Source organism: Ursus americanus, chromosome 25 (genome assembly GCF_024610735.1).
Source record: "Ursus americanus isolate L20-20 chromosome 25, mUrsAme1.1.p, whole genome shotgun sequence".
In the NCBI taxonomy this organism is placed as follows: domain Eukaryota; kingdom Metazoa; phylum Chordata; class Mammalia; order Carnivora; family Ursidae; genus Ursus; species Ursus americanus.
The window spans coordinates 1798028-1814254 of record NC_142151.1 but is presented as its reverse complement, the minus strand read 5'-3'; the positions used below and the strand labels follow the sequence as shown (position 1 = coordinate 1814254).

General features: G+C 40.7%; 1 protein-coding gene across 3 annotated transcripts in view; it reads left to right on the top strand.

The window, feature by feature from the left end:
* The first annotated feature begins 368 nt into the window (after window positions 1-368).
* The window catches only part of BCL2L13 (BCL2 like 13), a 91211-nt gene continuing 75352 nt past the window's right edge, over window positions 369-16227 (top strand). Inside the window, exons 1-2 of one of the 3 annotated variants that reach the window (XM_045775147.2) lie at window positions 369-539; window positions 10358-10526. In XM_045775147.2, coding sequence (XP_045631103.2) covers window positions 10406-10526 — 121 coding nt within the window. In that variant the 5' untranslated portion in view covers window positions 369-539; window positions 10358-10405. The other 2 variants (XM_045775157.2, XM_087855465.1) reach the window with 2 other exon arrangements.

Here is a 16227-nt window from a genome sequence, read left to right as displayed (position 1 = left end):
GGGGAGTGGGAGAGGAAGAACCAGGCTCCCAGGAGGGAGCCCGATGTGGGGCTCGATCCCAGGCCCTGGGATCACGCCCTGAGCTAACGGCAGAAGCTTAACTTTTGAGCCAGCTAGGCACTCCTCCCCACAGGATTTGATTCCTTAGAATCCCACCTCTCTTCCTCCAGTCATCAAAAACCTCCGTCACCCCGGAATCATAGATTTGAGCGACTCCTGGTAAGAGCGGGCTAAGAGAGGTCTCTTCCGGGTCACGTCTGCGCAGAGAGACCTCCGGGCCTCTATGATCCCTGCTTCCGCTCAGGAGAAGAGAGCCCCCCCCCCCTTCCGGCGCTTCCCGGCGCCCCAGGCCCGCCCCGACGCTGGCGGTGACGGAAGCACGCCCGGGGTGACCTCACCTTCCAACATGGCGGCGGCGGTAGATTAGGGCCGCGGGTCGAAGCAGCCACCGCCGCTGGGAGACCTTGTCGGAAACGACTGCCGCCGCCGCCGCCGCCGCCGCCCCTTCCATCTCTTCTGGGGCAAGGGGCCAGGGCCAGGTGAGGGGACCGATAGAGTTCTGGGCCGATAGAGTTGGGTCCTCATCCAGCTCCTCAGGCGGTTTTCACTGGGCAGGAAGGTGTCCAGAGACTGTGCCGAACCACCGCCTCCCCAGTGGTTCCGACGACGCGTGAGTGAGTGTCAGTGAGTGCGTGACTATGAGTGAGTGAAAGAGTGTGTGTGTGTGTACCGGCGCTCCTTTGCCCGAGGGTTCTCAAAGCTTGAGAGGTCCATTTCTTTGTAACCGGACCTGTCCAGCGTGGTCCCACCGCGGACGCTTGTTGAGCGGGGCTTCCTGAGAGGGCTGCCAGAGGCGGAGGAACTCGGCCCTTGCCCTACACCGCCCGTCTTCCCCCACAAAGACCTTCACGTGGAAAACCCGTGTCCATTTTTTAGGACCAGGCTGGGGATCGTGGACTTCTTTTTGTTTGAGGGAAAGGTTTCATGCGATTCGTTTAGAATGATTATAGATTATCTCTGCCAGTCCTAGTTGTTTTTTCTCACGGATTGTTAGAAATTTTTTATCCTTTATTCGCTGTTGTCCTGACACCCATCATTACTATTATTTATTTTTTAGAAAAATCTGCCTTCTTATTCTTGGAGGCAATGCAGTTCACACTAAGGCGTTTCTTCCTTTGATTTTTTTCTTCTCGCTATTCCAGGAAGATTCCAAGTTTCTTTCCTTCATAATCAGCTATGAAGGAAAACGAGACTTTTTGAGTAGAGGCTTTGACCTGGGTTGAAAATCCGGCGGATCTGGCCAGTTGTTCACACGCTCCCCACTGGGATCTTTGGGTTAACCACTCCCCGCACCAGTATTTATTTATTTAAAATAGCTATCTCACTGTCTCTATTTAAAAGTTTTAAACTGAACCGACGGTAACCCCCCCCCTTTTTTTTGCTTTATGGTGTAAAGCAAAGCAAACATGAAGACTTTTTGCGAAATTGTCAATAAGATTTCCTCTGGAGGTCTGGTGTAAACCAGAATGTTGATCTCTGCCCTGACTTGTTGTGACCTTGGATGAGTTGCCACACCCTTCTAGTACCTTCTTTTTTTATCTCCCAGAAAATTAAGCAAATGTTTTTGTAGGTAGTAAACTATTTATACCTCATATACATAGTTGGACAAATGCACGGTGCACATTTGCACCTGCGAATTGAAACTAAGCCATTGTGAAATATTCTTCATTTGATAATAGGCCAATAAAGGGTTTGAAAATCCTTTTATTCTGATTGGCCAGGTACTATTTTCAGTATATATATATTTTTTAATGATTCATTTTCTCATGGAGGCTTGTACCCCAGTAGTTGAATTCAGTTGAAGGATATATAAAGTTGAGTCCAACCAGTTTTGCAAAGAAAAGCTGTGCGCTCTAGCACATCAGTTAATCAATACTAAATATCTCATACACTAAACTTTTAGGACAAGTAATTTGCAACAATAATCATTGTTTTAAAAATATATTTCTCTTATAAGATATTTCTCTTAAAAAATGTCTTCTGTAAGACATAGAAAACAAGTTTTAAACAATCAGTTTTGCTGACCTACTTTTTACCAGTTTTTCAGTTTCATTTTGATTCATATCTTATTCCAAGTAACTGGTCACCACGATTTCTTATTTAATATATATTACAGGGTTGAAGGGAGGGGGCTATTTTCAGAGTAGCTGATTTTTTAACACCTTGAGATATATACAGCTCACCAACTGCATGATTTAATGTTTTTTTTTAAATTGGTTTTAGTATATTCACAGAATTCGCGACCACCACAATTTTCATCACCCCCCCAAAAAACCCTGTACCCATTAGTGGTCATTCTTTATTCCCATTCTTCCTCAGCTCCCCTACCTAGGCAACCACTGACTTACTGTCTGTCTCTGTAGATTGACCAATTCTGGATATTTCATATAAACAGAATTATGCAATATGTGGTTTTTTGTGACTGACCTCTTTTACTTAACATGATGTTTTCAGGGTTCATCCATGTGTAGCATATATCAGCTCTTCTTTTTATGGCCACAATATGCCATAGTATGGATATACCAATTTTCTTTATTCATCAGTTGATGGGCAGTTATTTCCACTATTTGGCTGTTAAATATTATGCTGCCGTAACGATTCATGTGTTAATTTTTGTGTACACATGTGTTTTCATGTCTCTGGCATATACGTGGGAGTGGGACAGAGCAACAGAATTTTATTCCTCCCTTTTATAAAGCTGTCTACACTTACATTGGGAAGCCTAATTATTGTGAAGTCAGACTGTGCCTGTGGGGAGAGTGAGGCATTCTCCGTAAGTACATTATCTTTGAATGCCAACTGCTGAGTGAAAACATTTTGGGGCAGCTCTTAAAACAAGATTGAACTAGAGTATTTCAATTAAGCATGTTTCAGTATGAAAGGGACTGTTTACACTAGAATATTTCGTGTCTGCTGAGTTTTAAAAATGACACCCTTGCCCAGTTGCATTTTGCAGCTGGGTGGGGCGAATTTTTAAAATTTCACAATTTTTATTAGGATTGTTTAATTTTACTTCTCTTAATTTAGAGAAAGTCCTAGAATTCTATAGGGACTAATAAAATATGGATCTTAAAAAATATAAGTTACTGGACTTAATGGTAATTTGTGGAACTTGAAACAAACTCCATACTCAAACCACCAGTGAGTCTTAAGACTAGAGGTCTGGTAACCCCAAAATTTTGTTAATGTTTAAAATTCCAGAGTTTTGATTTGTGGTTGTCTTATCTGTGGATTTTTCTTTTTCTTTTTGTAAACTGGGATTATAGATCTGTTCATCTCTATTACTGGAGTATGTAACAGTTTTATTTTGTTATAATTTTAGTAGATGCAAATGGTCTAAAAACAAAGCTTCATGAAATAATTAAAACATGTTAAGCTGTAATGTGTTTCTGTTTTGACTCTATGGGATTAAGGAATACAATATAGCTATGGTATTCTAAAAAGTATGCCTGAAGTGGGGACTAGAAATTTCTATTTTCCGCAAGCATCCAAGGTGGTTATGATCAGAAAAGTTTGGGAAACAACTACAAAAAACTCTCATGTTGCTGCAGATTTGCTTTTCATATGAATTTAAAGTAGAATTTAATAGTGCTGCCCACCTTCTGGTTATTGTTCATAAAATGTGTTTTAATTCCTATAATACTATCAGTGCTAGCATCCTGGAATTTGCACTGGTATTCATGATAGAAATCTGGTTTAAAAAAAAATAAAGCGAACTATTGATTGCAAATTGTGGATGTTACATTTGTTACTGAAGGATCATGGATGTTTTATTTGCGCCTGGTTTTGGAGATGCCACCAAATGAATGTATAAACATAGGATTAAGTTACCCTAAGCTTCCTCAGGCTGTCCATTTGGCTGACAACTACTTGTAACTTAATAGAGGAGCAAACTAAAGGTGTAGTAAGGCAGAGAAAGAAACAACTGGGTAACACAGATATATTCAGTGGCTTGTTAGATTTGTGCAAAGGATAGTTTTTATATTTATGTATTTATTTTCTAAATTTTTATTATTTTTATATAAGCCGTATGCCCGACACGGGGTTTGAACTCATGCCAACACTAGGATCAAAAGTTGCATGTATCAGTCACCAACTGAGCCAACCAGGCACCCCAATAGTTTTTATTTATTTATTTATTTATTTATTTATTTATTTATTTATTTATTCATGAGAGACAGGCAGAGGGAGAGGGAGAAAAGGCTCCCCACACACCAGGGAGCCTGATGTGGTACTCGATCCCAGGACCCAGGGATCATGACCTGAGCCGAAGGCAAATGCTTAACCGACAGAGCCACCCAGGTGCCCCATTCCCAACAGTTTGTATATTTAAAACTATATTTAAACTTCTGGATATCAAGAGCACTTATACCTAATTTGAATTCTAAAAGAGTCTACTAGACAAAATTTAGAGTAAAAATAACTGTGTTCTTCTTATCATTTAAAAAGAAGCTTGAGATGTCTTACCTATGAAATGTACTCTGTGTTGATAAGGCAGTAGTGGGATGGACTTGAGCATTATACCCTGCTTACAGGATTTGTCTTTTTCCTTTTTTCCTTGGCGCCATTCTTAAAATTGACAAATTTGCTCTTTTCAGTAGTTGTTCGAAAAAACACCTTGTTTGTCTACTATTTCTTCCTACTGTTATTGTTAGTATTTTCACCTCTGTATTCTCACCCAGCACATTGCCTGACATGCAGTAAATATGCATTGAGTGTATGCAGTTAAAGGCAAAGAGTTCCGAACTGAAGACAATGTACCTAACCGAGTGATTGCAGTGTTAACTAGCCGTGTGATTTTGTGCAAATTATTTGTCTATTCTTGTTTCTCCATCAATAAAATTGAGACTGTTACCTTTTCCTTCTAGCATAGAGGATTACTATGACAACACATGGAAGAGTGCTTCAGATATAGAGGTCTCAGGCAGATGTAATTTATTTATATTTGTTCGAAATGCAAGAGCCCATTGTGCAGTATGCTGACTCCGCACTACAGAATGTTGCAAAGAAAGTGCATGCCCTCTCTTCCCAGAATACCCTTAGAGTACATGACCCTGTAGTAGTGCTGTGCAGTTTACATTTTGTGTGTTCTGTAATTTAATACAAACACACTAGATGTGTAATAGTGTTCCTAGGGTCTGTCTACCCCACCACCTGATCACAGGCGTGAATGAGCTGCTTTGTTGCTTTACACCTAGAAGCTCAAGCTAAATTAGAGGTTGGAGAGATGCTGTACGTCTGTCATATTTAGGTCTGGTATGTTTATAACTGGATTATACAATACACATTTAAAGCCTAAAAACTGTATACTGAACTTAAATGATTGGAGTTTGTATTATCATCTTGTCCGTTAGTGTAAAATCATTGAAAAATGTTAAAATAATTGAATAGAGTATAATCATCCACTAAATATATGGTTGTGTGAATATTAATGTATACTAGAGCTGAGGCCTTTACTGCAAATAGTAAAGCGAGTCTGGAGGATGGAAAATTATGAAATCCGTGATTAAGATTGCGTTTATGGTTAGGCAATTGGGATTTGTAAGAAAATTTGAAGAGCACTAGGCTGAAAATCGAACTTGGAAATTCAGTGAACTATGCTTTTTCTATGGCATCTGGTTTGGAGAATAACTAGAATTGTCTTCAGATACAGATTTTTGATAAATACATACAGGAATGTGAATATAACAAATTTGAGAACATCGTTTTTTATTTAAAGCATTATTCAGAATATGAGTACTTCTTTATTCCTGTTACCAAAAACTTCTGAGATTTTGTAAAGCTGAAACTTTGTTACTGATTTGCTCTGTTCTCCCCTCTCTTTTGGAACTTCACTTCATAATTTATTCCTTGCTTTCTGTATTTATATCTCATTGGCTCCTTCTCCACTGAGTGTAAACATGCTTAAGACTCTTGTTGTGCACAAAAACAAAACAAATGAACTCTCAAACTCATCTCTCTCTCTCTGGTCTCTATTCTTTTCTTCCCATCCAACCAGGCTCTTTCTTTGAAAGAATAAACTAAAACTTCTTTCTCTCCCTTTTCACTTCCCATTCGGTTTTCAACTCCCTACCTTTTGCTATTGCCCCTGGCCAGCAGATAGAACTGGTCAGGGATCATTACCCTGGCATTTTCATTCTTTCTGGTGTGTTGTTATATTTCACACATTTCTTCACTACCTTCTTAGTAAGTTTCCTCCCCTGACTTCTGTAAACACACTCTTTCCTGTTTTTCTTCCTTCCTTTCTGACTGTTCCAATCCAGACTTGAAGGTTGCCTCTGCCAGCTTCTCATCTTTTAATGACCCCTGAAATGTTAGTTTTGCCCTGAATTCTAATGGTGTTTCTTTTTCAGATGAAACTAGTATTTCTTTTTTCTTTTTTTTTTTTTTTTGAAACCAGTATTTCTTGACATATTTTTTAAAACCATGTCTCCTTTTGATAAATAAAAAATTCTCTGGCTCCTATTCTGGTGGTGGTGCTTGGGGTAGGGAGTGCTGGGTGCTTTTATTCTTCCCTCCCATCCATGTACTGAGTCAATGATATAGAGAAGATTGAAGAAAAAATAAAGAAGATTGAAGATTTGCTGAGCTTTATTTTCTATACTTTGTAATCTGAAAACAGTAGGTAATGTTTCCCTTCCCGGTGTGAAACTATCTATGGAATATGGGTTTTTCGAACTGTAATATCCATTCTCACTCCTACCTGAAATTTTGACACTTCCTACCCATTGGAAGTCACTAACTCTCCATGCGGTCTCCTTAGATAATTTCATTGACTTGTATCTATGCAGAGCACAATTTTGTATCTCCAGTCCAGAGCTTTTAGTGTAAGACCTGTTACGTCCAACTACTTGATGTACATCTTCACCTGAACAACTCCTAGGTATTTTTAAATTCAGTATGCCCCAGAGTGAACCTATTATCCTCTCCTAAACCAGCTCTTCCTATATTATCTGATTTGGGAGGTAGGAGTAACATCACTTTCCCTACAGCTGCCTGGAGTACTCTTACTGAGTTAAATCTTTAAAGCTCTTAATATTTTTCCTATTTATGCCCTTCTTTCTCGTGTTCTTGCTCTAATTTATGCCTCCATACATCTCTTGTTTGGATTTCTCCAGTATTCCCCTAACTTGTGTCCTTGCCTCCAATCTCTATTCTTAATCTTCCACACCACCTCCAGGGTGATTTTTCTAGAATATAATCTGTTGATACGCTTTTCTTGCTTGAAACCTTTCAGTAGTTCCTGGTAGTGTTCTGTAGTAATTTTTAGCCTGTTTGACATCATGATCTCATTTGAGACTCTAACGAGAGAAATGGAATAATTTTTCTTTCCAGAAAAAAACGCTCATGCACAGAGAATTTGCATACAGTTTTAGGGGGTTCATTCATGAACATGGTCAAAATAATTCCTTGCTTATAGGATAAAACCTAAGCTTCCCAGAATCCCATAGTGTACAAAGCACACCAAATGCTGACTGCTGCTTACTCCTGCTGAGCCTTCCATCTTTCGATTTAGCCATGTCAAATTTCTTTAGTTTTTATGTTTCATGCTGTTTCAAAATGCTTCTGTGCTTTTTCCTGGCCTTCTTTACATCTAAAATCATCCCTGTCTCATCTCCCTATGCTGTCAGTTAGTGAATACCTACTCAATGTTCCAAGATTGGCTCAGATTTTACTTCATAAAGGCTTTCCTGATTTCTACTTTTTCCCTTTCCCAGAGAGACTTTCCTACTTCTTCTTTTGGATTGCCTTCTCCTACTTCCTGGATACTGACTTGTATCATAGAACTTTATTGTTCTGATTTACTTGCATATTTTTGTTTTCCTCTTGTTGGTCAAAAACTCCAGAAGGCGGGTGGTTTATCTTAATTACTGTCTTTGTGCCTGATGTCTGTAGAGTACCTTGTATCTTAAGAAACGTGTGTTGAATGAACACACAAAATTATCAGAAGGCATTGCCTTCTGTTTCAGTAGATACAATTACTAGGTCGATATGAGGACTTTAAAGATTTTTCTAAACTATAAATTTAGTCTAGTAATCTTCACATTAAAGTAGTGTGTTAGAATCAGGGAACTGCCTCACACATTTTAAGAAAATTAGGTTCCAGTCTTGGCCCTTGTTCCAGTTAGTTCTTGGTTGCCAACAACACAAAGTCATTCTAGCTTATTTAAATAGAAATGGGACTTACGAAAAGGGCATTGGGTAGCTCACAGAATGGATGGGAAGCTGGAAAATTAGGTTTGGGAAACAGGCAGGAACCAAGGGAGCCTTGGCTGCAGACTCAGCCGGGATCAGGCCAAGGAATAGAGAGTTAGGATACTGCTATCCAACCTGCACCTCTGCCTTTGCTGACCTAGTACCACAACCTTCTCCATGAATTATCTTTAATTTAAATGTCTTTCCACAATCTAGATCTTGGTAGGAGTCTCTGACTTGGCTGAACCTAGATTTCATACCCTACATGCCGCAGAACAGGAGAATGGGAAAGAAAAAAATCTAGCTCATTTTAGCTTTTATAGTAGGGGCTGGGAGATTTCTGTTTCCTATCGAGATTGACACAATGTTGGATGATCCCTATAAAGGAAATTGGGTTCAGATGGTAGGCAGGCAAAAAAATACAATAAAAAAGCGAAGGTTCATGACGGCATCGCTGCTAGCTAGTACTTGACCGATAGGCCTCAGAAAACTTATTTTACCTCTGTGGTATCCCTTTTCATATTTGCAAATTTGAAGTTCTGCCACTATTAAATGGTAACTGTAAAAGTATCAAATATTTTGAGCTTTTTAGGAGTAAAGCACCCTGTAATTACACTGTGGGTGTGGCTTTTATTCCTGTGATGTAAGCTGTGACACTTGTTCCCTTTCTTTGGAGTATGTATTAATAATTTTGAAATACTTTCTGAAGTTGATAAACTTTTAAAGTTGAACAGAGCAGTCTAAGACCTACTGTTTGATTTAATGTATGTTTTGATATAATTTGGTAGCATTGCTCCCTGAAGATAGGAAACAATAGGGACTTTTAAATATTGCACTAGGTTTTCTTTCGATAGCCTAAGTAAACTGATAATAGCAACCATAAATGCATTTTTTAAAGACAGTATTTAACCATTCAAAGCATATTTTTATGTTATTCCTTTTTCTCTCTTTATATAGCCACTGTTTTCTTTTGTGTATTTTAAATTCTGCATGTGTTTTTTTCATTGTTTATCGTTCTTAGACATTTCTCTTAGTTTGCTTATAGATCTTAAATTTTGTCAGCAGTGCTTGTCTCCTTTTCATGTTGTTAGTTATCTGAATCTCTTTTTCTTTTACTGGATATTTCCCAAGATCTTAAAGCAGTTAGTGTTATTGTTGAAGTAAAAAACTAAGTTATTTGGAAACTCCTTAATAAGAATTTTTGATTTGAAACAACTATTAAGGCACATGTTAGGTAAAACAGCTACTAAGTCCATGTGAAAAGGTAAAAGTTCTAGTTGTATTAGTTAGGGTACAAGTCAGGATGCCTAAGGAAGAGATTTCATAATGAAGTGCCTTAAATGACGGTCCAGAGGGGGTTAGTCCAGGCTGGCAGGTGGCTCTTCTACACGTGGTGATTCAGGGACCCAGTTCCTTCTCTCTTGTTACTTTACCATCCCTTAAGTGGTCTCCTTGTTTGCATGTCAGAACTGGTTGTCTTCCATATTCACATTCCAAACCATAGCAAGGAGGAAAGAGAAAATCTTTAAGGAGAGACCCACAGATTGCCCACATACCTTCCACTCATATTCCTCTGACTCAGGCTAATCATTTGGCACATTAAGCTGCTAAGGATCTGGGAAATGTGGCCTGCAGTTGTGTGGCCATGGACCTAGCTAGAATTTTGGAGGCTTTATTTTTTTAAGATTTTATTTTTAAGTAATCTCCACACCCGGCATGGGGTTTGAACTCACAACCCTGAGATCGAGAGTGGTATGCTCTACCAACTGAACCAGTCAGGTGGCCCTATTATTATTATTAAAAGAAATAAGAGAATGTAGATTAGGGTGAAGGGAAAGGTGGGGGCATAGCCAGTGTTTTTGCCACATAGGTGAAAACAGAGAAACTAGAGAGGAATAGAAGGGAAATTTGGTTTTGCTCTGAAATCTAAGTTAATAAATTCCCACTTGTAAGTAAACTAAAGTTAGAATTTTTAAAAATTACTGGGAAAAAAGTGAGAAATATTTATTTTGGTATTTAGTTGAATAATTACAGTTGCTGGGGAAATGTACTGGCATGTAACAAACTTTAAACTGAAAAAAAATACTTTTTATGTTTTTAGGTTTTACACATCTATAAGTAGACTTTTGGAGTTCTGGCAGCCAACTCAATGGCGTCTTCTACTACTGTGCCTCTAGGATTTCACTATGAAACAAAGTATGTTGTTCTCAGCTACTTGGGACTCCTCTCTCAGGAGAAGCTACAAGAGCAACATCTTTCCACGCCCCAAGGTATTGTCTTTGGCTCATGGTGGTTATATTAAGTGGTAGTAATTACTTCACGTATATAAAAATACATATATCTAAATAATTTGTATCTGTGATTATAAGAGCAAATAATACTAATAATCTTTTAAAGAATAACCACTCACTCCATCCCTTCCCACCCCCTGATCCATTCCCAGAAGACTTTTAATGCTTTTTTTTTTTTTTTAAGATTTTACTTATTTATTTGAGACAGAAAGCAAGAGCAGAGGGGAAGGGCAGAGGGAGAGGGAGAGAGAATCTTGAGCATGCTACATGCCCAGCATGGAGCCTGCCTCTGGGCTCAGTTCCAGGACCCTGAGATCATGACCTGAGCCAAAATTGAGTGTCGGAGGCTTAACTGATTGAGCCACCCAGGTGCCCCCTGGTGTATTCTGTTTTTAAATATTGAATCATATTTTAAGTACCCCAAGGTAGATTGCTATTTTAACAAAATTATATCAAAATAACTTTTTTCTTTTAAGATTTTTATTCGTTTACTTGACAGAACAGGAGCGAGCACAAGTAGGGGGAGTGGCAGAGAGATAGGGAGAAGCAGGCTCCCCGCTGAGCAGGGAGCCCGATTTGGGGCCTGATCCCAGGATCCCAGGATCATGACCTGAGCCGAAAGCAGATGCCCAACTGACTGAGCCACCCAGGTGCCCTGTCAAAATAACTTTAAGAATTCCTAAGAGATACCATTTATTTATTTATCTACTTATTTTTTAAGATTTTATTTCTTTACTTGACACACAGAGAGAAAGAGAGAGAGAGAGCACAAGCAAGGGGAGTGGAAGGCAGAGGGAGAGGGAGAAGCAGACTCCCCGCTGAGCAAGGAGCCCAATGCAGGGCTCAAATCCAGGACCTTGGGATCATGACCTGAGCCAAAGGCAGACACTTAATTGACTGAGCCACCCAGGCACCCCTAATTTATAATTTATAACCAAACTTACAGAACATATTTTACTTTCTTTTTTTCTTTTGTTTTAAGATTTATTCATTTATTTGAGAGAGAGAGAGTAAGTGGAGGGGAGCAGAGGGAGAGGGAGAGCTGCAGACTCCCTGATGAGCTCAGAACCCAATGTGGGGTCTCAAGCCCATGACCCTGAGATCATGACTTGAGCCAAAATCAAGGGCTGGATGCTCAACCTACTGAGCTACCCAGGTGCCCCTTACTTTCTGATTTTCTAATCTTTATCAATATACATAGTTTTTATGTAGTTATAATCAATTATTTGTGATTTATGTAGTTATAATCAATTATTTCACTGTTTTTCTTTAAAGATTTTATTTATTTGACAGAGAAAGAGAGAGTGCTCTCAAGAGCACAAGCAACAGGGAGGAGCAGAGGGAGAGGGAGAGGGAGAGGGAGAAGCAGTCTCCCTCTTAGCAGGGAGCCCGATGTGGGGCTTGATCTGATCAAGGACCCTGAGATCGTGACCTGAGCCAAAGGCAGACATTTAACTGATTGAGCCACCCAGGTGCCCCTCTCAATTTTTTTTTAAGTTTATTTAAGTACTGTCTACACCCAGTGTGGGGCTCAAACTCATGACCCTGAGATCAAGAGCCACATGCTCCACTTAGCCAGCCAGGTTCCCTTCACTCAGTTTTATTTTAATAAATGTTTACATGTGTTTGTATTTCATCTCCTTCATATTGTATGTCTAAATGTTTCCAATTTTTTAAAAAAGATTATATTTTATTTATTTATTTTTTTAAAGATATATTTATTGAGAGAGAGAGAGTGCTCGTGCATGAGCGGGAGGGGCAGAGGGAGAGGGAGAGAGAATCTCAAGCAGACTCCTCTCTGAGTGTGGAGCCCAATGTGGGGCATGATCCCATGACCCTGAGATCATGACCTGAGCCGAAACCAAGAGTCACACTCAACCGACTGTGCCACCCAGGCATCCCTAAAGATTTTATTTATTTAGTTATTTAGTTAGTTAGTATTTTAAAGATTTTATATATTTGACAGAGACACAGCGAGAGAGGGAACACAAGCAGGGGGAGTGGGAAAGGGAGAAGCAGGCTGCCCGCTGAGCAGGGAGCCTGATGCGGGGCTCGATCCGAGGACCCTGGGATCATGACCTGAGCTGAAGGCAGACACTTAACTACTGAGCCACGCAGGCGTCCCCCTAAAGATTTTATTTTTAAGCAATCTCTACACCTAACATGGGGCTCAAACTCACAACCCCGAGATCAAGCTCTCATGCTCCACTGACTGAGCCAGCCAGGTGCCCCTGTTTCTAGTTCTTTTAAAAATCAGTAGCAGTGCTATAAAATATTTGATTTGCCATAAAAACCTTTTCTCCTAGGTCACTGGTAGTAGGGCTTTCATTGAAAAAGTCAGTTAAAGGGGGAATCATAAATGAAGTTATTATAAGAAATTTTAATTGAAAATGTTAATAAATGTACATTTACTTGGCAATTTTGATAGAGGGTCAGGACTTTTAAAAAAAAATATGGGTCTGTTGATTAGAATTCCAAGTCATCATGGGGCACCTGGGTGGCTCAGTCATTAAGCATCTGCCTTCAGCTCAGGGCGTGATCCCAGAGTCCTGGGATCGAGCCCCACATCAGGCTCCTCCGCTGGGAGCCTGCTTCTTCCTCTCCCACTCCCCTGCTGTGTTCCCTCTCTCGCTGGCTGGCTCTCTCTCTCTGTCAAATAAATAAATAAAATCTTAAAAAAAAAAAAAAGAATTCCATGTCCTCGTTCTAGCATAACCATATCTATTACCTCTATCTTCCGATTTGTTTAAAGCAGAGCTAGAACATAAAGACACTTATAAAACAGTCTGAAGAGTCATTCTAGATATTTATGATTTCCCCCCAGTCTTTTACAGTTGTTTCTCTCACACCTAATTTGATACGGTATTTTTAGAACAACTTTCTAAAACATTTAACTTTCATAGAAGTGTCACGTCTCTTTGCATGATCATTTTTCAGTGATATCTATGATTTTAAATAAATTATACAATTTGATCCACAAGTCCAACTTTTGTAAACAGGTTGGGAGAAAATAACTGATTCTTGGTAAGCATTTAACTTACTCCAGCGTGCTAGAAAGTAGTCTACTGGTTGTGTGTGTTTCTCTTGCTGCAGGCATACTCAGTATGTTTATATTGAGGTCGTAGTGGGTTACTTCTTTCTACAAATCACTTCAGTGGAGTTTAGTTGAGAATGCTCTTATATATTGCTTTTTTTTTTCCATTTATTTACTTTTGCTGAATCATCTAGAGTCAAACTAGTGGATCAAAGAGTAATAATATTTTTATGAGGAGCTTGTCGTTTAAAATAAATATGTGATAGGGTACATGGGTGGCTCAGTCAGTTAAGCATCTGACTCTTGATTTCAACTCAGGTCATGGTCTCAGGGTTGTTCTCTCTCTCTCTCTCCCTCTGCCCCTCCCCCCTCCTCTCTCTCTCTCAAAAAAAAAAATTACAATTAAACATGTGCCCTCTAAACTGTCAACCATGCAGCCTATCTTTTTTTTTTTTACACATTTTTTTCTTTTTTTAAAAATTTTTTTAAAAGATTTTATTTATTTATTTGACAGAGAGAGAGACAGCCAGCGAGAGAGGGGTCACAAGCAGGGGGAGTGGGAGAGGAAGAAGCAGGCTTCCAGTGGAGCAGGGAGCCCGATGTAGGGCTCGATGCCAGGACCCTATGATCACACCCTGAGCTGAAGGCAGACACTTAATGACTGAGCCACCCAGGCGCCCCTACACATTGTTTTAAAAACTAGTTTTAGGAGGGAGTTAAGATGGCGGAGGAGTAGGGGACCCCTTTTTCAGCCGGTCCCCTGAGTCGAGTTGGATAGGTACCAGACCAGCCTGAACATCCACGGAATCAGCCTGAGACGCAGGAAGATACATCTGGATCTCTACAAATGAACATCTCCAGCGCTGAGTTTTGAGGTACGAAGCGGGGAGCTGTGAAACCGTGCACAGATATCGGAAGATAAACGGAAGGGGGAGGGAGCCGCCGCGTTCGGGCGCTGGGAAGCGGTAGCCACCTGCACGGAGGAGCGGGCGCACTCGCGGACCGGATCCCGCGAGACAGCAGCCTGAGACCGTGATCCGGGGAACACGCGCCACCAGACTGAAAACCGGAGCTCCGGTGTGCTCACTGGAACCAGACTGAGTCCAGGAGTGCGTGGGGGCGGCTGGCGGTGTTAGAAACACAAAGGATAGAGACGCGGTGGCCCTGGAAGTGAAGGCTGGGACGCCGGGTATGGGGCGCACATCCCGGGACGCTGCAGGGTTGAGCAGCACCAACAGAAACAGAGTTAAAGTGGCCAGAACATCAGTGGAGAACGGTCCGCGATCCCTCTGCTCTGAGACAGAGGCTGAGATTCGGCCACTGCTGCTCTGACTCTCAGAAGAGGCACAGCAAACTGCCAGGGAAAGCTGCCAGAGAACAAAAGCCTAGAAAGACCGGCTCACAGTGTGCCCATCCCCATTCCCCCCTCGCAGGGGACACGGAAACTCTACTCAAACAGGATTGCCTGAGTATCGTCGCGGCAGGCCCCTCCCCCAGAACACAGAAGGCAGGCTGAAATATCAAGAAGCCCACATCCCTAAGATCCCTATAAAACAAGGGCACATGGCCTGGGTCCCGGTCAATAATTTGGGCTCTGGACAACCCTGCACCCTCTCCTCATCAGAATGACGAGAAGGAGAAATCCCCCCCAGCAAGGAAAAGACAATGAGTCGGTGGCCTCTGCCACAGAACTAATGGATATGGATATAACCAAATTATCAGAAATGGAATTCAGAGTAACAATGGTCAAGATGATGTGTAGACTTGAAAAAAGTATTAACGAAAATGTTAATGAGAATATAGACTCTCTAAGGGCGGAAATGAGAGTGAACCTGGCAGAAATTAAAAATTCTATGAGCCAAATGCAGTCAAAACGAGAGGCTCTGACGGCCAGGGTGAATGAGGGAGAAGAACGTATCAGCGAATTGGAGGATGGGTTAGTAGAAGAAAAAGCTAAAAAAGAATCTGGACTCAAAAAAATCCACGCTCAAGAATGTAGGTTACAGGAGATCACTGACTCAATGAAACGTTCCAGTGTCAGAATCATCCGCATCCGCGAGGGGGTGGAGAAAAATAGGTCTAGAAGAGAGATTTGAACAAATTGTAGCTGAAAACTTCCGTAATCTAGCAAGGGAAACAAACATTCGTGTCCAAGAGGCAGAGAGGACCCCTCCAAAGCTCAACCACGACAAACCTACACCATGTCACGTCATAGTGCAATTCGCAAATATTAGATCCAAGGATACAGTATTGAAAGCGGCCAGGGCAAAGAAATTTCTCATGTACCAAGGCAAAGGTATCAGAATTACGTCAGACCTGTCTACACAGACCTGGAATGAGAGAAAGGGTTGGGGGAGCATTTTTAAAGCTCTTTCAGAGAAAAACATGCAGCCAAGGATCCTTTATCCAGCAAGGCTGTCATTCAGAATTGATGGAGAAATAAAGACCTTCCAGAATCGCCAGTCATTGACCAATTTTGTAACCATGAAACCAGACCTACGGGAGATATTAAGGGGGGGTTCTATAAAAGTAAAAAGGCCCCAAGAGTGATACAGAACAGAAAGTCACAATCTATAGAAACAAAGACTTTACTGGCAACATGGCATCATTAAAATCATATCTCTCAATAATCGGTCTCAATGTATA